We start from the raw sequence: 22,939 nt of genomic DNA, 5'->3' as shown, positions 1-22,939 counted from the left end.
GTGTATCAGAAAACACAAAAACGAATCAGAAAACACGACATTGAATCAGGAAACACGACATCGAATCAGAAAACACGACATTGAATCAGGAAACACGACATTGAATCAGAAAACACGACATTGAATCAGGAAACACGACAGTGAATCAGAAAACACAACAGTGTATCAGAAAACACAAAAACGAATCAGAAAACACGACATCGAATCAGGAAACACGACATCGAATCAGAAAACACGACATTGAATCAGGAAACACGACATTGAATCAGAAAACACGACAGTGAATCAGAAAACACGACACTGAATCAAAAAACACGACATTGAATCAGGAAACACGACATTGAATCAGAAAACACGACAGAGAATCAGGAAACATGACATTGAATCAGAAAACACAACACTGAATCAAAAAACACAACATTGAATCAGAAAACACAACACTGAATCAAAAAACACAACACTGAATCAAAAAACACAACAGTGTATCAGAAAACACAACAACGAATCAGAAAACACGACATTGAATCAGAAAACACAACATTGAATCAGAAAACACAACACTGAATCAAAAAACACAACACTGAATCAAAAAAACACAACAACGAATCAGAAAACACGACATTGAATCAGAAAACACGACATTGAATCAGAAAACACAACACTGAATCAGGAAACACGACATTGAATCAGAAAACACAAAAGTGAATCAGAAAACACAACACTGAATCAAAAAACACATCAGTGAATCAGAAAAGACATCAGTGAATGAGAAAACAAAATTGAATCAGAAAACACAACATTGAATCAGAAAACACGACATTGAATCAGAAAACACAACATTGAATCAGAAAACACAACATTGAATCAGAAAACACGACATTGAATCAGAAAACAAAATTGAATCAGAAAACACAACATTGAATCAGAAAACACAACATTGAATCAGAAAACACAACATTGAATCAGAAAACACAACATTGAATCAGAAAACACGACATTGAATCAGAAAACAAAATTGAATCAGAAAACACGACATTGAATCAGAAAACACAACATTGAATCAGAAAACACAACATTGAATCAGAAAACACAACATTGAATCAGAAAACACGACATTGAATCAGAAAACAAAATTGAATCAGAAAACACAACATTGAATCAGAAAACACGACATTGAATCAGAAAACACAACAGTGTATCAAAAAACAACACTGAATCAAAAAACACATCAGTGAATCAAAAAACACAACAGCGAATCAGAAAAGACACCACAGAATCAAAAAACGCAACAGCGAATCAGAAAACACATCAGTGAATCAGAAAACAACATTGAATCAGAAAAGACAACACTGAATCAGAAAATACAACATTGAATCAGTAAAAACAACACAGAATCAGAAAACATTAATGTAATATGAATATAACAGTGAATCAAGTCAAAGCCGTTTAGAAATGTTGTCTGCTTTCTTCTGCCACCTGCATATCATTTTGCAGTATTATTAATATTATTAAAGAAGCAGTTATTATGAAGATTCACAAAAAAAAATCCAAATGAAATCCAGAAGGGACAATTAACAAACGTAAAGTAATTTTCCCTCTTTGTATGGTTGAATATAAATTCAATACAAGCTTAATAAGAATGAAATATCACTTACTGTTTCAGGTCTTAAAATATGGGTGTCATCTTGTGCTTGAAACCCTCCAGTGACTTCTGGGCATAGTTTTCCAACCATTATTTTCTCTCGCTGATTTTCATTCCTAAACTACTTCCCACAGAGAAGAGCTCATTAAAGACGAGCGCAGAGACTTGGGTACAATAACTCCTCTAAACCACACGGCCGCTTCATCGAACACGCAGGAATGTAAACACTCTACGGTGTAATTGCATTATTTACAATAAGTCATTGAATTCTGCGTTGAGCTGCTTGTGAAATTGTATCGTAAACAATTACAGCACATTAGCTTTGCTTTATTATGGAATTTACAGGCATTGACAGGCATAAGCGAAGCGAAATAAACAGAGAGCAGCGTAGAGCGTAAACAGCTACGCCTGCTTTTGTTTCAAGTGTGAAAGGTTTCTCAGAGGAGAGCTTTCTGGTTCAATGTCAAATGCTCACAGATCTTTAGATTTTATGCCACAATACACAAATCCAAATACCGAAGCGTTAAAGCTTCCAAACGTGCCCTGTGGTTTGAGATAATGACCCAGACATTGTTTCACAAGCTACAGAAACAGACTCTATGTTGTGATGGAACAATTAACATCTGAACATCTGAAATTAAGGATATTTTAAGTATATCTTTAAGTTAATAGAAGTAGTTAGAGTTGAGAGCTTTGGATCATTTGGATATTTGTGTGGTTTTTGCACTTCAGAAAATGTTTAATTATCTTGATGACAAAATGAAGAAGTTTTGTTTTAATTCCACCAGGGACCCAGAGGTCCAAAGGGTGACAGCGGGGCCCCGGGGATCCAGGGACCTTCAGGGATAAAGGTAAGAGACGAGACGATACAGCAGGTGTGAATGAGTGTGTGTGTGCATGCTGGCTTTGAGAGCAGAGAGAGTGGACCGTGACGGCTCTTTATTGGTGTGTAATCAAGAGTCTAATTGTTTGAGGTTTACCAGATGCAGCCCTCAGAATACATGCTATCAGACCACACACACACACACACACACACACACACACCTCTCACAGGAGGAGAGTTTCCACTTGCAAGATCAAACACGTTTCATTACAAAAGTTCAATATCTGATTACTTCAATGCGGTGTGCGTGAGTGTTTGTGAGAGTGTGTGTGTCAGAGAGAGTGAGTGTGTGAGGGAGTGTGTGTGTGCGCGCGTTTTTGTGACATATCAGGACACAAATTTGTATAATGACATGGGCATGACATAGGTATTACCAGGGCCAAAATGTATTTCACTACAGATTACGAAATACATGCTTTAAAAAGTAATTTGTAACATATTCCGTTAGATTACCCAAGTTTTGTAACTTAATCTAAATACTTTAGAATACTGATAAGTATGTAACACACAAAAAAAAGGTAGTTTTTTCACAATTCTGACATTTTCTCAGAATTGCAGAATTGCAAGTTGCAATTGCGCGTTATAAAGTCAAAATTCTGAGATATAAACTTGCAATTTCCCATTTAAAAAAGTCTGAATTGCAAGAAAAGAAGTCCGAATTGTGAGATTTCTCGCAATTGCAAGAAAAAAGTCAGAATTGCAAGTTTTAAATCAAGCATTTCTGACTTTATAATTTGCATTTATCTTGCAATTCTGAGAAAAAAGTTCAGAACTATAAGATGCAAACTTGCAATTGCCAGGAAAAAGTCAGAATTGTGAGATAAAAAGTTGCAATTACCATTTTTTACAGTTACAATGGACTCACAAACAACTATCACAAAACATGAAAACTGACGTGGATTATCAGGACAGTTCAGATTCAAGGGTATATACATTTTTGAATGGTGCAATTTTTATAAATTCAGTCATTTTGTCTTGTGGAATATATTTTATGTGAAATAGCTTATTCAGGACAGTACTAAATAAAATTAACTTGCAATTTTTATGATCCCTCTTATTTGGTTAAAATGATTAAAATGTTGCATATTCTGCAAGAGGAATGAAACTTATGAGCAGAAATGGAGCTGATGCTTTTTCAGACTGTCAGAGTCGGAGAATCACCAATTGCTTTTTACATGAATTACCCGAAATTCAAAGTAATCACTTTGGTAATCTAAAATACTTTTCAATTGTAACTGTAATTTGATTACCACCCATTTAAAATGAACTGTAATGAAATACAGTTACTCAAATTTTGATGTATTTCGTTACTCCCCATCCCTGGGTATTACAAGGAGAGGGTGACTTATGAGGACATTATCATAAATATACAGAATGAGAGAGTAAAAATTTAATGGGTAAAAATGTGTCCTGTGATGGTTAGGTTTAGGTGTAGAGTTGGTGTAGGGTGATAGAAAATACAGTTTGTACAGTATAAAAACCATTACGCCTATGGACTGTCCCCACAATTCACAAAAACAAACCTGTGTGTGTGTGTGTGTGAGGGAGTGTAATTCAAATGGCTGCAGAGGTTTGCGTGTGTATCATATTCTCACTCCACACATTATCATAAGTAGTTCTTGCTGTTGATGAATAAGGATGTTAGTGTGTTTTTAATTAAGTGAGTGTTTAAATCTGTATTCTGCACTGAACTCTGTTCTAGGGTCAGAAAGGGGAGCCGGGGTTTGCATCTGGAGTTTCTGGGCCAGAGGGACCAAAAGGACTAAAGGTCACTGAAAACTTCTTCTTTTTTTTTTGCCATTTCACAATCCTTTAACCACTGGATTACTCAAGATCAGAGTGCAGCACTTTAACACAGACTTTTAAGATAGATTTGTCATGCTTCTAAAGTATTTATTTTATTTTATTTGCTTTTTGCTTAAATTCTCCCAGGGAGACAGTGGCGTTCCTGGACCGCCTGGTGAAAAGGTGAGAGGAAGACGTCCTGACTGTAATCTATTCATAACTTTGACATATATATTTTATTATGAATATTCCAAATGAAAGTTTATAGGGAACGTGTTCAATGAATCCCATCAAACATAGTTGTTTAGCAATATTTCTGGTGCTCCTCCATCACTTTAGTAATTCATTTATTTGGTTGAAGTCATTTTTTTCTGTCCACACTGAAAACAAAAATAGAAGCAACAGCCAATCAGAACACACTTGACATTTAAAATATTCCTATATAAAATGGACCAATGAGGTTACATTGTGGGCGGAGCTACACATCGCAACGCAACAAAGATAGTCGTTTTCTGCAACAGAAGTTTATCTTAAACCTAAATTTGCATTGACATGCTTTTAGAAGTCATTATAGATTTCTTGCTCTTGATAGAAAACACAATAGAAATGTGCTTAAAGAGTTTAAATTCACATAACTTGTGAACAAGAATTTGGTCTAAGCCCTTAAACTCACTATTTCCCCTCTAGACTGGAGTCAGTCTGACTCTCCTGCCATTTTCCAATTCATATTTTTTTCTCTTTTCAAATGCCTTTGCTGTTTTTCGTACAGCTGCTTCTGTTCAAAATGTTTTGGAAAAAGTAGTGAGGCCAGAGATGCCCGTACGGATGACACAGAGGCGCAGGGTTCGCCCGCAGCGCACCTGCTTTAACAGTGTTGTGTTTGTGTTCAGTCTGATCTGTGCTTTGTGTTGTTAATCTAATCCAGGGCCCCATCGGACCAACTGGACCAAAGGGGGAATTTGGATTTCCAGGACGTCCGGTGAGTTACTGAAAGTCTGAAAACATAAACCTCCACATGCAGACTCAATATACAATATATCACAACTGTCATTAACAAACATTATATAATGCTTAACAAGATGAGCAGTAGTGCATCCAAAGTTGCACTCATGTTTATGCTAACTTTTGAACTGTAAGGGCTTTTTTTCCTGTGATTCCTTTGCTCAAGACAGTTCAGTTCTGGCATGAGAATTTTTACGCCATTTTCACTTTTTCGAAATCCTACTAGGCCGTTGCTCCGATTTTCACAAAAATGTATCTTCAGATCATGCCGACAAAAAAATATGGAATTCAAGTCGATTTGTCAAACCGTTTTTGAAAAACGCGCAAACAAATTTTATGTAACGCTTGCGAAAATAGACGTAATGCTATATCTCCTCAACGCTTTATCGTATTCAGACAAAACTTGGTCCTTGTCATCACAAGCATGACCTGAGGTTACATGCTGCGTTTCAGTGCAGTGCCACCTAATGGACCGGAGATACAAAAAAATGGCTCTTTTTGCTTATAACCTCTGAACGGTTTGGCCAAAAATCACAAAACTTGTCTCATTAGAGTCCAATTTTCCCATGTTGGCCATTTTGGGCATCTGCCATTTTGAATTTTGTAGTAAAATGCTGTATTTTACGAACACATGAACGTATCATTACAAAACTCTGAATGGGTCATTGGAACGATGCCCTGAAGGAGTCTGAGAAGTTTCAAACCAGCGCCATCTAGTGGTGATTTTTTTTTACATGCTTATAACTTTGGATGTGGTTGAGTTATTTTCACTGGAGTCATCTCCTTGGATTCCTGAATCCTTGCCGAGTCCAACGATACCCAACATGATAGGTTTCGACTTATGGTTAGTGCAACATTGTTATTTAGCGCTTAAACAACTTTCGCGAATTATCTTCGAAACCGAGAAACTATAGGAAAATCTGAAACATAGGTCGTTGGTCATATGTTAAAGGTTTATTTCACGCAAAAATGAAAATTCTGTCATTAATCCACACCCGTAAGACCACAAATTAAGATATTTTTGATGAAATCCGATGGCTCCGTGAGTCCTGCATAGCCTGCAATGACATTTCCTCTCTCAAGATCCATTAATGTACTAAAAAGATTCGGAGCGTTATGAATTTTTTGTGTCGAATCATGATTCAGATCGCGTGTCAAACCGCCAAACTGCTGAAATCACGTGACTTTGGCGCTCCGAACCGCTGATTCGACACGCTGATTCATAACGCTCCGAAGCTTCCTGAAGCAGTGTTTTGAAATCGGCCATCACTATATAAGACGTTATTTTGTTTTTTTTGGCGCACAAAAATATTCTCGTGGCTTTATAATATTAATATTGAACCACTGTACTCACATGAACTGATTTAGATGTGTTTTTAGTACATTAATGGATCTTGAGAGAGGAAATGTCATTGCTCAGGCCTCACGGAGACATCGGATTTCATCAATAATATCTTAATTTGTGTTCTGAACGGAGGTCTTACGTGTGTGGAACGACATGAGGGTGAGTAATTAATGACATTATTTTAAATTTTGGGTGAACTAACCCTTTAATGGCCAGTTGTCAAAATTTTGAAAGTAAATGGCAAAAATTGCAATCAAAGTCAGGTGTGGGTCATTTTTTATGTGTTCATACATATAATTGTCTATAACTACTAAACAAAATGAGATATTTTTACCAAATTTGGCACACTTATGTATGGAGACACTCTGAGAACACAAAAAAGTGGTGGGACTGTGCCACTTGGTGGCGCTATAATTGAACAAAACAAAATTGCCTCTAACTACAGTACCATTGGTCTGACTGACTTCAAAATTGACATGCAGTGTCTTTGCATCGTTCATAAGTTTGGGGTCGGTAATCCTTCAGAAATCATTCTAATATGATGATTTGCTGCTCAAGAAACATTTATGATGTTTATTAATGTTGAAAACAGTTGTGGAAACCGTCATACATTTATTTTTCAGGATTCTTTGATGAATAGAAAGTTCAAAAGAACAGCATTTATTTGAAATAGAGTCTTTTGTAACATTATAAATGTCTTCAGTTTAATGTAATTGTGTTTGTCCTCAGGGTCGTCCAGGAATTAACGGCCGTAAGGGTGAGAAAGGAGAGTCTGTCGGATTACCTGTGAGTATACTCATGTTTTATCTAAGAGATACAACCATTTAGGGCAGATGCGCAAACTTTACATCACAACAACAAACACACGAAGCGTCTTTAATCATTCAGAACCAGCCGGTTTTACACGTCACTTCTGGCTGTCATTAAGATGTTTGCAGTGTGTTGAAATCCTATCCATCACAAGCTCTAAGTCTTTGTTTCATGATGGTAAACAGCATCTGTCTTTTGCATTTATCCTCCGTCTTTAATATCTGCATCATGTTTCATCCCAAAGGGTCCGCCGGGTCCTCCAGGCCCACCGGGACGTCCAGGACCGTTCACCTGTCCCAGAGGAGTAAGTGTCTCCGTCTCTGTGCTTCTGTCTCATTCAGACTCTCTGTAATGCCGTTGCTCAGTGTCACTTTACCTCCACCTTCCTATAGACAGTGTTTCCCGTCCCTCCTCGACCCAACTGCAAAAAGCCTGTAAGTGACGCACAGATTGAGTCGCTGTATAATGTTGTCATCATCATCTTCCTCATCATCATCATCTTAACTTTTAAACTCTCTCACTCTAACTCCTCTAAATGATGGTTTATTTGTCGTAATTAAAGGAGAAGTGTGTCGTTTCTACGCAAAAACCAAAATTATGATATTATTAGTAGTAGTATTTTTTAAAATATTTAATGTTGGTTACACTTTATTATTGAGGTGTCCTTGTTACAGTGTAATTATATATTCAAGTACTGAGAAATATTAATTAACTACATGTGTTGGTGATTGACTATAGTAACTACATTTAACATGTCTAACAAGGACACTGTAAAATAAATTGTTACCTTAATATTTTATTTATTAGGGGCCAAGAACTGAAGGTTTGTAGGCTCCGATTGTCATTGTTGGTGTTCGTATTATTATTAATCTCCTTCTTACGCTCTGGAAGTCTGTGGCAGCCCATAGAACCGCTTGTGGGAAAGTTATGAGATTTGGCACACTGATAGTGGCCAGTCTGAACTGTCAGCATAGCAAATTTGGAGTCTCTGACTCAATCCCTCTAGCGCCACCAACTGTCCAAATTTGGCTCTGTCATGAAAATTTTTTGCCATTTTGAATTTTCCAAAAAACATACTTTTTCAAACTCATGAAAATTAAACCAGATCATCTTCAGACCATGCCGACAAAAAAAAAAAAAAAAATGGAATTCAAGTCGATTTGTCAAATTGTTTTTGAAAAACGTGCAAACAAATTTTATGTAACGCTTGTGAAAAAAGACGTAATGCTATATCTCCTCAACGCTTTATCGTATTCAGACAAAAGTTGGTCCATGTTATCACAAGCATGACCAGAAGTTACGTGCTGCGTTTCGGCATACTGCCACCTACTGGACCGGAGATATGAAAAATTGATATTTTTGCCTATTTGGTTGTTAAGTCTGCATCCAAACGCACAATCTCATACCACAAGAAAAACAACAAACGGTGCTAATATACACGCACAATGTGGTGTAATACTGCAAAAAAAATATAATCATAACCTTTATCTCCATACCAAAATTCCAGATGGCCAGACAGTGATTCATCTTTTATAAATCGTTAAAATATTAATGTCTGATGTTTAATATGTATAAATAGGACTCATAAACGACCGTCGATGGCATTCTTAAGTGAAACGAGTCGAGGCTTGGACCCAGAAATGACGTTCCTTACATCACGACTTAACAAGCGATAACTTCTGAACAGTTTGGCCAAAAACTCAATTTCGCCATTTTGAATTTTGTAGTTAAATGCCAAAATTTTGAACATCATTACGAAACTCGATATGGGTTATTGGCACGATGCCATGAAGGAGTCTGAGAAGTTTCAGACCAGCGCCACCTAGTGGTAAAATGTTTACATGCTTATAACTTTGGATGTGGTTGACTCATTTTCACGGGAATCATATCCTTGGATTCCTGAATCCTTGCCGAGTCCAACGATACCCAACATGCTAGGTTTCGACTTATGGTTAGTGCAACGTTGTCATTTAGCGTTTAAACAACTGTCGCGAATATCTTCGAAACCGTTCGTCTGATCGAGACGAAACCACCGTAAGAAAATCTGAAACATTGATCACTGGTTTACGCTAATGGCCAAATGTCAAAATTTTGATAGTAAGTGCCAAAAAAATTCAATCAAAATCATGTGTTGGTCATTTTTTATGTGTTCATCCATATAAATATCTATAACTACTAAACAAAATTAGATATTTTCACCAAATTTGACACATATGTACGGAGACACTTTGAGAACACACACACAAAAAAGCAAATTTGGTTTGGTTCCTTGTTTGCTTCTGTTGCTGCTTGCAGCTATATTTTATTATTTAAATTTTTTTACCATATAATGTATATAATGTAACGTATAATTTGACAGACATTAGCAGAAGCACCATGTGTTTAGGTCCCATAATGTCAATCTCTTTCTTCCTTTGACCTTTTCCCCTTTAACTATGGCATGGGTTCGTTCATTTGGAATGACTGCATGTGTGTGTCTGTTGTCATTTTTAAGATGCATTTAAGGGCTGATATGGATTATGGACAGTGCATAAGAACTTTGTTCTTGGCCTTTATAGATTTTACAAATTGTAAATCTCTCAACATTGATTTAAAGTTCCCTTTCAAGGCTGCGCTACATTATCAGCTCATAACTACTATATGAGTGATTTAATAGCAAACACACATTATCTGTTTGATACATCAAGGCTCTATGCTGTAAATAACAGCACATAATACAGATAAGACGTTCTATGAAGGCCATAGAGATGTGCATATCCCATGATTCAGTCTGCATGGTCCATAATCCACAGCAGGCGTGTTTATGGCCGCATGTCACGTGGATCATGGTGTCGGTGTGCGCTGAACTAACTCGACTTCAGTAAATAAATATAAAACCTGCTGTGATTTTCTATATCATGTTCCTCAGATGGAGATCAGCTGTTGTTTGGTTTCCCATTTTTGGCCGTTCTAGTGTGTTTTATCACATGAGCATGATTGTCCTTTTTCCACTCTCTTCATCCAGCATTTGATTCACATCCAGATATTAATGCACTGAATGAACAGCAGTCACATTAACACACATCTGTCTTTCTTTCTTTACTTTTGTTCAGGTTAATGGAGATTCTACACAAGGTGACTTATTTTATACACTAATGTTCAAAAGTTACATTTTTGAAAGGAATTAATGTTTTAATTCATCAAGGATGCATTCAATTGATTAAAAGTCACACTTTTCTTGTTAAAAACACAAAATGTAAAAACATGTAATTTTTTATCAATTAAAGATGAAGTGTAATTTATGCACCAAACATATTATCAAAAATAACAACAATACTATTTTCGTTTTATTCGAGTAGTTAACATGTATTATTTTAATATAATATATGAACAATTTTATAACGAGTATAATTTGTTTTCAGTAGTTGCTTCCTCACCTGTAGAGGGCGTTGTCTGCTCGTCGTCTGGAGCCAAAGGGGAGAAAGGGGAGGCGGGTCTTCCAGGATTGCCCTTCAGTACGTCCGCATCAATGTGCACATCACATCACATTATCGTACTTGAAGTCTTGACTTCATGCGTGTCATTGTCAAATCACACGTGTTCATGAGTGTCTGATCTGTTCTGTTATAGGCGACACACTGGGAATCAAAGTCACTGTGAGTTTCATCTCATCTTCACATCTACTCTCACAGATATTCCCAGCATTTTGTTGTGAGAAATGATCCCCTGAGCTCCTGAATGTGTGTGTGACAGGCTGATAGAGACTTCAGAGGAGAGAAAGGAGAGAAAGGTGAAGCGGGGATGCCGGGGGATCCTGGGAAATCTGGTTTGGTGGTGAGTGGCATACATACATACATGTGGCCGTATATAAAACCTCTGAAAGAGCTTTCAGTTATGTGACTGTGAGCCACTTATTGCATCAGTTCTTCATTATAAAGCTACTGCATCATATCTGATCATGAATTTCTAAGTCCTCTAATTAATGATCTGATTTCACTCCAGTCCTTCTGTCTGATTGAGTGTTTGACTCTTTATCAAGTAAAACTCTTTAAGTATAATTGTACAAACGTCCTTCTTTCTGCTGTGAAATCTGCACTGATTTTTATCAAGTAAACGCAAGAATAACTTTGATATTGTTAGTAATATTTCATCTGGACTGAAGCAGGTTTACTTGATTATCCAGACATCATTTATTTAGAAAATTCATGAGTGTCAAATTATTTGTTCATCTTTCAATCATCATTGTATCGCATTTATATGTTTTAAAACTACAGAGCTTTGATCATAAAACTAAACATTAAAAATCATCTTACTAAGACATGTTATTGACAGATATTGATATTTATATGCATTTTATGTGAGTATCTGCTATGCTGTTTTATACAACAGTTCTTTCTGGTTCTGAATCTGATTGGCTGAGAGCCGTGCGATATTCTAGTGATAACAGCACTCCTACTTTTTCACAGTTTGTATCTCTCTGCTTGAAGCGACTGTTATGGCGGTCGAGCAAATCCACCGTATTTTTTACAAATACTGCACTTGTTGTACCACGAAATGTAGTTTAACGAGTTTTTAGGTGGGAATGTAGCTGTTTAGACCTGAAATATGGGACTCATATATATTCATAGCGCAGATTTGATTATTTGTTTAGACGTTTTCGGAGATGCGAGCTCCAGTGCTCGAGTACCCGCTGAGAACAGCTTCATCTCGGCAAGTGCTTGGAGGATTTGCTGCTGCCTCTTATAGTGGTTAAACATGAGATATAATTCATTTTGGGGACATAAAACGAGCAATCTTTGGTCTTATTAATCTGTTACTTGTTCCTGAGCAAATCAAATTTTGCTATGTTAAATTTAATAATTTAATATTAAGGTTATATTTAACATCCTGTAGAGCTCTGCTTTTGTACGTTTGACTGAATCGTACAATTGTTTATTTCCTATTGTCATTTATAATGGCTATTGTGTTAATTTAAATATTGTTGTTCAATAAATATTATTTTATATAAATAATATATTGTATTTGGTATTGAGAAAGGGTCCATTAGTGTGTAATATGGACTGAGTGAAAGTTACATTAATACACCATTAGATGGCGGCAAACTTTACGAGTGAATGAGTCAGTCGCAAGAGACTTTTAAATTGAAAGGGACTTTTGTAAACAAAGGACGTTGTTTTAGCGCTTATGGAAAATTCACTTAACTGTAAAAAGGACAAATACAAAGATTGCTTTCCTCAGTGGATTTTTATAATGATATAATATTATGGACATCGACCTGAAGAATGAATGTTATATCAGACACAGGTAATGCTCGCTCTCTCCCTCTCTAATATTGTACAAAATACAACGAGTTTCAATAAAGCGACTCAACATTACTTCGTTACTAGTTATAAAGTGACGTTTTAGAATTAGTAACAAATCTTGGGCTCAACTTTTAAATTTTCAACTTGAGATTTGAACCGGCGGTGGAAGGAAGTAGTTCTGCACAAAAGAGGGTTTTAAAGACACTCCGTTGTTATTTCTCATTTATTTACACACTCGTGCCGTCGAACTGTTGTATAAACGCAATATCACACTCATAGCCATGCGATATGGCTGTATATCAGCACACTGTGATTACCTACAGCTAAACCACAGCCGTGCTGATATACAGCCATATCGCACAGCTACTCGTGTGATATTGCTCATATAAAGATCTCATTGATTTACATTACAAGCATCAGAATTTCATATAAATATCAGCATCTGCAGCAAACAACATATTTTTGCTCAGTCTGAGCAGTTTTTCCTCCATATTCTCACTATATTAGACTAAATGAGCCATAAAAGCCTGATGATGATGAGTTTTTTAAATATAAAAATATAAACTGTGCCATTAAAACAAACAAAAAAAATCATATATCAGGATTCACAGGGTTAATGCACCCAGTTCATATCTTTTTATTTTTCCGCTGTCCGTCTCTCATTCTCATTTCTATGCCGCTTTTTTCTCTTCCCGTGTCTCAGTCTGGATTTCTCCTCACACATCTCTCGTAACTCAAAGCGCGTTTTGATCTTTCTGTGTGATTCAAGCTGTTTTATTTTCATGAATTAATTGACATGATGATTTGCACGCAGCCTGATCACAAACATCACATCTGATAACTAAAGCGCATGACCTGCCAATCACTGTGTGAGGATAACGACTGAGATCGTTTACTTGTGCTCACTTTCCGACTTTGATCCAAATTAGAGTGAAACACGTGACAAATAAACTTCTTTTTCAGCTATTGCAAGGCATTCTCAAGTCTTTAATAACAGACTTAGAGCAGGAAAATCTCAATAATTGATAATTATGGATTATGGTATTTTATGGATTTTCTTGATTTTTTTTTTAAGGAATAGTTCATAAAATTAATTCCAATGTTTAATTTTAAAATCCACACGCTGTTACTATTCAGAGGAAAGATTTTGTTTGACCATGTCTGGTGTTTTTGTGACATGATTCAGTTGTAATGCTGTGAAGTGTGTAATAATGTAGGGTTTTGTCAGCAGGGACCTAAAGGGGAATCTGTTGCCGGACCTCCTGGTCATCCAGGACCACGAGGACCCCCTGGTGCACCAGGTTTCGGGAGGACTGGTTACGCTGGACCTCCTGGCCCGCCGGGACCTCCCGGACCCCCTGGACGATTCAGCTCTGGTGAGAAAAAACCTTCAAGCACAATCCATTCTCAAAAGTCTAACCCAAGTACAGAATTGTGTATTATTCAAAACACTGCCGTTTCTCATTTCACACATCCTCCGTTATCTTCAGGACAGTCCTGACGCATCGTTTATAAAATGCACATATGATCAGATTTGATCCTAAATACCATGGATTTTATCCTATGGTTTTATAAAGGCAGAAGCTGATTATTATGCATATGCCGACCAAAGAGCATGCGTACTAACTCATATAACAGTAATTCAGTTGTTTATGAAAATGTAAACATAAACAGGCAATTGCCATATGCATCAATATAAAATAATATAATATAATTAGGGCTGTCAAACGATTAATCGCAATTAATCGCATACAAAATAAAAGTTTGCCTAATATATGTGGGTGTACTGTGTGTAATTATTATGTATATATAAATACAAACACATTCATGTATATATTTGAGAAATATTTACGAGTATATGTATTGATTTATATTTTTAGATAATTTATATTATATATAAATATAAATATTTTGTACATAACATATTTCTCTTTAATATATACATTAATGTGTGTGTATTTATATATACATATTAATTACACAAAGTGCTCAAACACATATTATGCAAACTCAAACTTTTATTTTGATTTATTAATCATTTGACAGCCCTAAATATAATACTGTCACGCCCTTTTTTGAGCAAAGACGTGAAAAGGCACAATCTAAACTTAAATTGTTGTAATTTAAGAATGCTTTTGAATATAGACCTAAGTTTGGTCTTGTTTTAAAGAAGAAAAATTTAAGTATGAAAAAGTTATAGAAGTTTAAATTTACTGTAAATCAAATGTACTGTACTAAAAAGTTTTTATTTTATATAAAATATATATTTTAAAATTCTAAAATTGATATAAAATCAAAGCCATATGTCTAACCAAGTTGCGTTCCAAAAATTAAAGTTCCCATGAGATTTTGTTTAGGCGCTGTACCAAAAATAGCCACCAGGTGTCAGCAATATTCCATTGAATTTTTTATGCATTCTACTGTAACAAATGAATAAATTTCTGTCCAAATATCACTTCTATGACCAATAATATATAAGATTAAGATTCAGACCTTTCCGACGATATGTGTTTTGTCGATAATTAGATACGTTTCGACTATAAAGTAGTTAAAATAAATTTTGTAATAAGAAACATGACAATGGCCACTAGGGGGAGGAGCCCGCTAAAAGGATTTAAAACACCGTTTCCAATGTCCAGTTTCAAAAGAGTTTTCACAGGATGAATTCTGTGTTTTTAAGCTTTCGATTGATACCTAATTTATGATGATTACTGAATTATGTGATGCGAAAAATGGCAATAAATAAAAACAGCGCCAAGTGTCCCACTAGTTGGTGTCGATGCGCTTATACATATTGTGCTTGAACTTAAATGGTGTTTTTTTTCCATGTTTTTTTTCTTCTGGGAACGAACACATCATAATATTCCTCATTTAAATAATTCATACACAGAATAAAGGGGCGTGGCCTGGTTGAGTGAGTTAGTAGTGTGTTGAAACTGGCAGTTATGGTAAGGGGCGGGACATTTCCCAACACCAATCACAACACACGACCAATCAGAGCACATTGTGCTTTTCAGAAGAGGGGCTTCCTAGAGACAGGAACTAAACAGAGCGTTACTGACTGGGAAGAGAGGAGCTGAACAATGCAGAATATGAGGAGAATAATCAACATTCAATCTAGTAGAGCCCAAAAACAACATCAAGACTGTGTAAAAGGGCATAATAGGTCCTCTTTAAACAAAGCCACAGTTGTCGCGTGTCTCCAACGCAGCGTTTCTTCATTGAGTGAATTGGTGTTCAACAAATTGGTTGAGTGAATAATTCAATGACTCACTCACAAAGCCAGTCACTTGTTTCATTCCTGAATGAATTAGCGTTTTTGAGTAAATTGGTTAAATGAATGATTCAGATGACTCACTAATAAAGATAGGCACTTGTCGCCACCTACTGGTGAAACAATGTACAGAACGCAGAGCACAAAAACAACGTCAAGACTGTGTAAAAGGGCATAATATGTCCTCTTTTAAGATGAACTGTGATTTATAAAGAAAGATGAATTTAGGAATAAAGCTGATATCTCTTTCAAAGGTGAGGGTCATGAAGGTCAAGAAAGCAATACATCTGTTTATTTGTTTCTTGATGTCTTGTTGATCTAAGATTATGAGGGACCAAATGGCCTTCACACACTCTCACAGTCAATCCCTGCTGAGCGCTTTTCATTTCACAAACACTTCTGCTGTGATCACACTTTGATATGTATGGAGTAAGGGTGAGTCTTGTGTTGTTTCAGGCGTGATGATCCCTGGCCCTCCAGGACCGCCCGGGCCTCCGGGACGAGCCGCTGATCCCGCCGGCGCCGTGAGTAAACACTCAGATGTGTTAAATCAATCAGTCTTTTGCTTTAATGTCACTCTGCCGAAGGTAGTTTCCCACAATCATGAGATATTGACTGTGGTAAAGCAGATAAATACAGTATTTTGTTTATCTCACTTCATATATGGCTTTTTTTCCAGGTCAAGAAATATGCCAGTTTGCGTGCCTTGACACAGTCGTATGTGGTTGAGGACGGGACGTTATCTTTCGTTACTGAGACTAGTAAACTTTATATTAAAGTGCCGGGAGGCTGGAGAGAGGTTCAGGTGAGCGTTCGCATTAATGAAGTGATTAATTATACAGTTCACAGTGTTATAGATTGTGTTCAGTTTTTCACAGCTTGAGCATTTTTCCTTCCACAGCTGGGTGGGCTGATCGAGACGCACGCGTCCTCTGTCCTCTCACAGGATGATGTAAGAACCACTTTTTCATCTCTTTAAACACATTTTATTGGACAGAAAAAAACAAACTTTTTTAATGTGGAAAAAGTGACTGTGTGAGAGTTTCTCAGAGGATTGAGCTTGTCTCTGTAAAACCTACAGGCTGAACCTCTGATGCTGAACTCTTACCTGAGCAACACACCTGAAATACACACTGGACGAGCAGTAAGTGTGTGTGTGAGAGTGTGTGTGTGACATAGGTATTACAAGGAGAGGGTGATTTATGAGGACATTACCCCATGTTCCCACTTTTCAAAAGGCTTATAAATCATACATAATGAGTTTTTGTGAGAAAGTAAAAGTGTGCACAGTTTCCTGTGATGGGTAGGTTTAGGTGTAGAGTTGGTGTAGGGTGATAGAAAATACAGTTTGTACAGTATAAAAACCATTACGCCTATGGACTGTCCCCACAATTCACAAAAACAAACGTGTGTGTGTGTGTTTCTACATGCGTATCCAATGGTTTGGCTGCTACTTCTGGAAACTTCTCCACAGAAGCAGTAGAACCTCAAAATAAAGTTTGTCTCATATCCTACAATTTTGCAGTGTATCTCTGGCTCTCCCACAATGCACCGAATGCTCTCTCACCCCATCCAAACATTCCCAGGCTGTCGTCCACAGAGACTAATGTCATATTTGAGATTTGTCATGGTTTGGGTCTGAGCACCTCAAAAGCCTCAAAATGATCAGGCCTCCAAAAGTGTCTCTGTGGTGTCCGTCGCTCCCGTTTTAGACTAAATTATGGTGCCGTCCATCTGCTGTTGTTGAAGATCATCCCAGCCAGTCTGGCTTCATGAAGAGAGATGCTCTCCAACACAAGCCTCTTCTTTCTGTGTCTGTGTCTGTTTGTGTTGTTGAAGTGGCTGTTTACTTCACTTTTGGAGCATTTTTGTGGCTTATAATGTTTGCATATCAGAATATTCTATGGTCAAAATCGAGTAATTTCAATAATCCACATTTCACATGAGGGCAAACACTCATGTAATTGTGAGAATGGACTATATGCACAGAGCGTTCTTTAGAACTTCCACATTAATTTAAACCAGCTCGAATGAGATTCATTTGATGGTGTGTTGAGCATCAGTAATGTAATACTTAGTTTATAATCAGAATATAATCACTTAAATAGTCAGGCATAGCATTAATTTAGTTATTCAAATGTAAGATGACATAAAAAAATAAATAAATAAAGATGTACCTCATTGTTCCTCCTCGGCTAAATTCAATTCAACCATCAGTTTTCACACTTTCATGTGAAAAAAAAGTTTAAAAAATGAAATATTTATTTATTGTGCACTTTAGTTAGATAAATTGTATAAAATGTGTTTTTTCACAAGTGTGCTGAAATCATTGATCTTGCGCTGCACTGACTGACAGCTGCTGTAATTATAAAGGCGTTCGCTTTCTTTGTCATTCATTCACAATAAAAGTTATTGTTTTTCATGAGATTTTTTGAGTACTTCATACTTTACATTGGCAAAATGTATTTTTAAACCTAGTTACTTTATAATTAATATTTAGTCATAAACGAAGTGAAAAACGATTAGAGGAAATGGCTGATATATGCACAAATAAATGCTACTTTGCCGCCACCTGCTGGTTAAAGTGGTAATTATTGTCTTTTTTATTTTTAAATAAGTGTTTTCTATCAAATGTTGAATTTCCTACATTTTTAAACGTTCGGTTTTACAATGGGGACAATCTCAGAAGGATGAACAAATAATGTTTGTGGTCATCACATTAAAAATAACATTAGAAGTGCTGGAAAATAATGCGTGTGTGTGTCTAATTACAGATACAGCGTTTTTAAACGGTCCCATTAGCTTCGTCTTTATTGAAATCAATAAAACTGTATTAAAATATGACTATAACATTAAAAAGTCTACCATTGATGGTTTTGTGTCGATGTACAGCGACTACAGAATGAACAGCTAACAGTTCACCGGAAATGCCCGTGCTGGCTTAACGACAACCAGGAAGTAACTGTGCATATAGTCAAATTGAGAAAAATAGTCCGAATTGCAAGTTCATATCTTTTTTCTCAGAATTTCGAGTTTTATTCTGTTAGAAACAAGCATTGTCTATAGGTATATGCTGTTGTTTCCTCACGTTCTTCTCCGCGGTTTTCTCAGCTGAGGTTGGTGGCTCTCAACGCGCCGTTGACGGGGAATTTGGGCTCCATCCATTCAGTGAATAAGCTTTGCAGATCTCAAGCTCAAGCCATGGGAATCAGAGACGATTACAAGGCCTTCCTCTCACACCACCTCCAGGACCTGATTGACATCATTCAGCCCATGTACCGAACCAACATGCCAGTCGTCAACCTCAGGGTAAATGTCTTTGTTGGTAATAATTCTTAGTCATGATCACTCATGCTTCTTTGTAAAGGAATCGTAAAGTTAAATTTGGGTTTGAATTCATATATTATGATTATTATATTATCGCTATATCCATGTGTGTGTGTAGGGTGAGGTCCTGTTCAAGAACTGGGAGTCCATCTTCTCCAACCATCTCCTCCCTCCCGGCATCCCACTTTATTCCTTCGACGGGCGGGACGTGATGAGTGACCCCTTCTGGTCAGTACACATATCACAGCCGATTCAGATCGAGTGTTAAACGCTCACAGATTATGCAGCTTTGAAGATTATCGTCAAGTGAGCGGAGTCATTCTGACACACTTCAACAACTTCTTGATCCGATCATGTGCTTAAAAGCTTCTTTCATGCACATTTTAGTCAAGCAATTGCATAAATCGTCTCAGTTCAGTCCTATCATTCTACCTCATTAATTGCTCAAACTCTAGTAATGGTTTAGTGGTAAGCAGGAGTCTCTCAAGCATTGCCAAGACCCGACGCGACACAAACACAGACACGGCCTGCCTCCGCGCACCGACCGCAGTCCAGACGACAGCGGCTACACCTCGCGCACTCACATTTCTCCACCCGTGTATTTGTATTTTTCCTTCTCTCTGTATGTGTATTTATACTTCAGGCCGGTAAATATAGCCCGCGGTGCGATGCTCCAGATGAGGCAGTGACAGCGCAGCAGCAATTGTGGTTTGCTGGAGCCTTTTTAAGGTTGTTTGTGAAGTGGGATGTTTTTGGGCCCTGCATGGACTGAGTTTTAGGAAAGCTACTGTGTGAATGCATGAAACAGAAGAGACATTTCATAAAGCCCATGTTAGCAGTTTAATAAACATGACGTACCTCAGTTCTCATGTTAAGATCGCTGTCTCTGAAATGCATGTATTGTAGCTTATTATTAGGCATGTGACAGTATCAGATTTCCATATCACGATAATACTGATCAGCAAGTCATTTATTTATTTATTTATTACTTAATAAAATAGCCAGTAACCTTTGGTTTATGTCATAGCTGCAAACAATATTTTGCTATTTCTCTGTTTAGTTCTGTTTTGTTTTAGAGGGAGGTACGTTCTCAATTTAGAAAGACACAAATTACTTTAAGATAAATATTGTAATTATATTTTAAAAATATAAATTAAAATGCTAAAAACCAAGTCCAAATTGAATTTGTCCTCTCAGTAACTGTTGTTTAATCTTTATATCAGAATTATCAGAAGACATATTTTAGCCTATAAGACAATAGCAGAGAAACATTTATGATTATTATTCAAATTTTTGTGGAAACTATCATACATTTTATTTTCCAAGATTCTTCTCTCAACGGGCTAACAGGTCCTTAACTCAGTCTGCTTGCAATCACATCATTCTCCGTAGGGCACAGCTGATTGGTTCCTGCTGCATCAGTAGCCAATGAGCTCATTGCTCATCCTTCAAATACTTGGTCAGTGTTTGCTGTCGTAGTTGCAGTGCTCTTTCAGGGCCCTCCACCTTCCCCAGCTCCACTTGCATAGATCTGCTAGTTGATGTATGCTATATTCTACAGCAGCAGCAGCATGTCTTACTTGCTGTCATGTCATGTATGTATTGGCAGTAGCAAGTCCCGTACTTGATTTGCAGCAGCAGCAACAATAACAGCAACAGCAGCAGCAGCAATAACCAATAACAGCAGTAGCAGCAATAACCAACAGTAGCAAAAGCAGCAATAACAGCAGCAGAATCAGCAGCAATAACCAATTACAGAAGTAGCAGCAATAAAAGCAGCAGCATCAATGACCTACAGCAGCAGCAGCAGCAATAATCAATAACAGCAGCAGCAGCAGCAGCAATAAAAGAAGTAGCAGCGATAACAGCTGTAGCAGCAATAACCAATAACAGCAGTAGCAGCAATAACCAATAACCAACAGCAGCAATAACAGCAGTAGCAGCAATAATCAATAATAGCAGCAGCAGCAATAACCAATAACAGAAGTAGCAGCAATAACAGCAGTAGCAATAATCAATAACAGCAGCAGCAATAACAGAAGTAGCAGCGATAACCAATAACAGAAGTAGCAGCAATAATCAATAACAGCAGTTGCAATAACCAATAACAGCAGCAGCAGCAGCAGCAATAAAAGCAGCAGCATCAATAACCCACAGCAGCAGAAGCAATGATCAATAATCGAAGTAGCAGCAATATCCAATATCATCATCAGCAGCAGCAATAACAGAATTAGCAGCAATAACAGCTGGAGCAGCAATAACCAATAACCAACAGCAGCAATAACAGCCGCAACAATCAATAACAGCAGCAGCAGCAGCAAAAACCAACAGCAGCAGAAGCAGCAATAACAGCAGCAACAATCAACAACAGCACCAGCAGCAACAATCAATAACAGCAGCAGCAGCAAAAACCAACAGCAGCAGAAGCAGCAATAATCAATAATCGAAGTAGCAGCAATATCCAATATCATCATCAGCAGCAGCAATAACAGAATTAGCAGCAATAACAGCTGGAGCAGCAATAACCAATAACTAACAGCAGCAACAATCAATAACAGCAGCAGCAGCAAAAACCAACAGCAGCAGAAGCAGCAATAACAGCAGCAACAATCAATAACAGCAGCAGCAGCAGCAGCAGCAAAAACCAACAGCAGCAGAAGCAGCAATAACAGCAGCAACAATCAATAACAGCAGCAGCAGCAAAAACCAACAGCAGCAGAAGCAGCAATAACAGCAGCAACAATCAATAACAGCAGCAGCAGCAGCAGCAATAACAGCAGCAGCAGCAGCAGCAGCAATAACCAGTAACAGCAATAGCAGCAGTAAACAGCAGAAGCAGCAATAACAGCAGCAACAATCAATAACAGCAGCAGCAGCAGCAATAACAGCAGCAGCAGCAATAACAGCAGCCGCAGCAGCAATAACCAATAACAGCAATAGCAGCAGTAAACAGCAGAAGCAGCAATAACAGCAGTAGCAGCAAAAACCAACAGCAGCAGCAATAACAGCAGCAACAATCAATAACAGCAGCAGCAGCAGCAATAACCAATAACAGCAATAGCAGCAGTAAACAGCAGCAGCAATAACAGCAGCAGAAGCAGCAATAACAGCAGCAACAATCAATAACAGCAGCAGCAGCAATAACCAAAAACAGCAGCAGCAGCAGCAGCAGCAATAACAGCAGTAGCAGCAGCAATAACCAATAGAAGCAGCAGCAATAACAGCAGCAGCAGCAGCAGTGTAGCATATCTATTCCGACCAAACACATCAACATTGTCATATCCATTACAATGCCGAACACTCTGAGAGTTGTCATGACAGAAATGTCTTTACTGACACTTTTGAGCAGTTTAATGCATCCTTACTGAATGAAAGTATTATTATTTTAAAAAAAATCTTACTGTCCCCAAACCTTTGAAGAGTAGTGTATATGAGCTCTGTCCCTGATACAGGTCTAGTCAGTTCTAGTCTAGTCCTTCAAAAAAAAACACCAACTATTTGGTTTCAGAAAATGAAAGCAGTAGTTCTGCGTATGCCTCGTTCACTGCTGAGCGCTTTTTGAGCACTGTTTGCAGCCGTACATGTCTTG

General features: G+C 37.3%; 1 protein-coding gene across 9 annotated transcripts in view; it reads left to right on the top strand.

The window, feature by feature from the left end:
* Positions 1–22,939, top strand: part of col15a1a (collagen, type XV, alpha 1a) — an 81,081-nt gene that overhangs the window by 56,630 nt on the left and 1,512 nt on the right. For 5 of the 9 annotated variants that reach the window (XM_048174356.1, XM_048174351.1, XM_048174355.1 and 2 more), the window contains 18 exons: positions 2,431–2,493; positions 4,228–4,293; positions 4,458–4,493; positions 5,236–5,289; positions 7,387–7,443; positions 7,712–7,771; positions 7,860–7,901; positions 10,560–10,581; positions 10,869–10,961; positions 11,077–11,102; positions 11,200–11,280; positions 13,978–14,125; positions 16,480–16,547; positions 16,703–16,828; positions 16,925–16,975; positions 17,105–17,167; positions 19,135–19,332; positions 19,469–19,578. In XM_048174356.1, the coding sequence (XP_048030313.1) occupies positions 2,431–2,493; positions 4,228–4,293; positions 4,458–4,493; positions 5,236–5,289; positions 7,387–7,443; positions 7,712–7,771; positions 7,860–7,901; positions 10,560–10,581; positions 10,869–10,961; positions 11,077–11,102; positions 11,200–11,280; positions 13,978–14,125; positions 16,480–16,547; positions 16,703–16,828; positions 16,925–16,975; positions 17,105–17,167; positions 19,135–19,332; positions 19,469–19,578 (1,364 nt within the window). The remainder of the gene's footprint in view (positions 1–2,430; positions 2,494–4,227; positions 4,294–4,457; positions 4,494–5,235; positions 5,290–7,386; positions 7,444–7,711; positions 7,772–7,859; positions 7,902–10,559; positions 10,582–10,868; positions 10,962–11,076; positions 11,103–11,199; positions 11,281–13,977; positions 14,126–16,479; positions 16,548–16,702; positions 16,829–16,924; positions 16,976–17,104; positions 17,168–19,134; positions 19,333–19,468; positions 19,579–22,939) is intronic. The other 4 variants (XM_048174354.1, XM_048174352.1, XM_048174359.1 and 1 more) reach the window with 4 other exon arrangements.

Source organism: Megalobrama amblycephala, linkage group LG22 (genome assembly GCF_018812025.1).
Source record: "Megalobrama amblycephala isolate DHTTF-2021 linkage group LG22, ASM1881202v1, whole genome shotgun sequence".
Classification (NCBI taxonomy): domain Eukaryota; kingdom Metazoa; phylum Chordata; class Actinopteri; order Cypriniformes; family Xenocyprididae; genus Megalobrama; species Megalobrama amblycephala.
The sequence above is the reverse complement of the archived record's forward strand: the minus strand, read 5'-3'. Positions and strand labels throughout refer to the sequence as shown.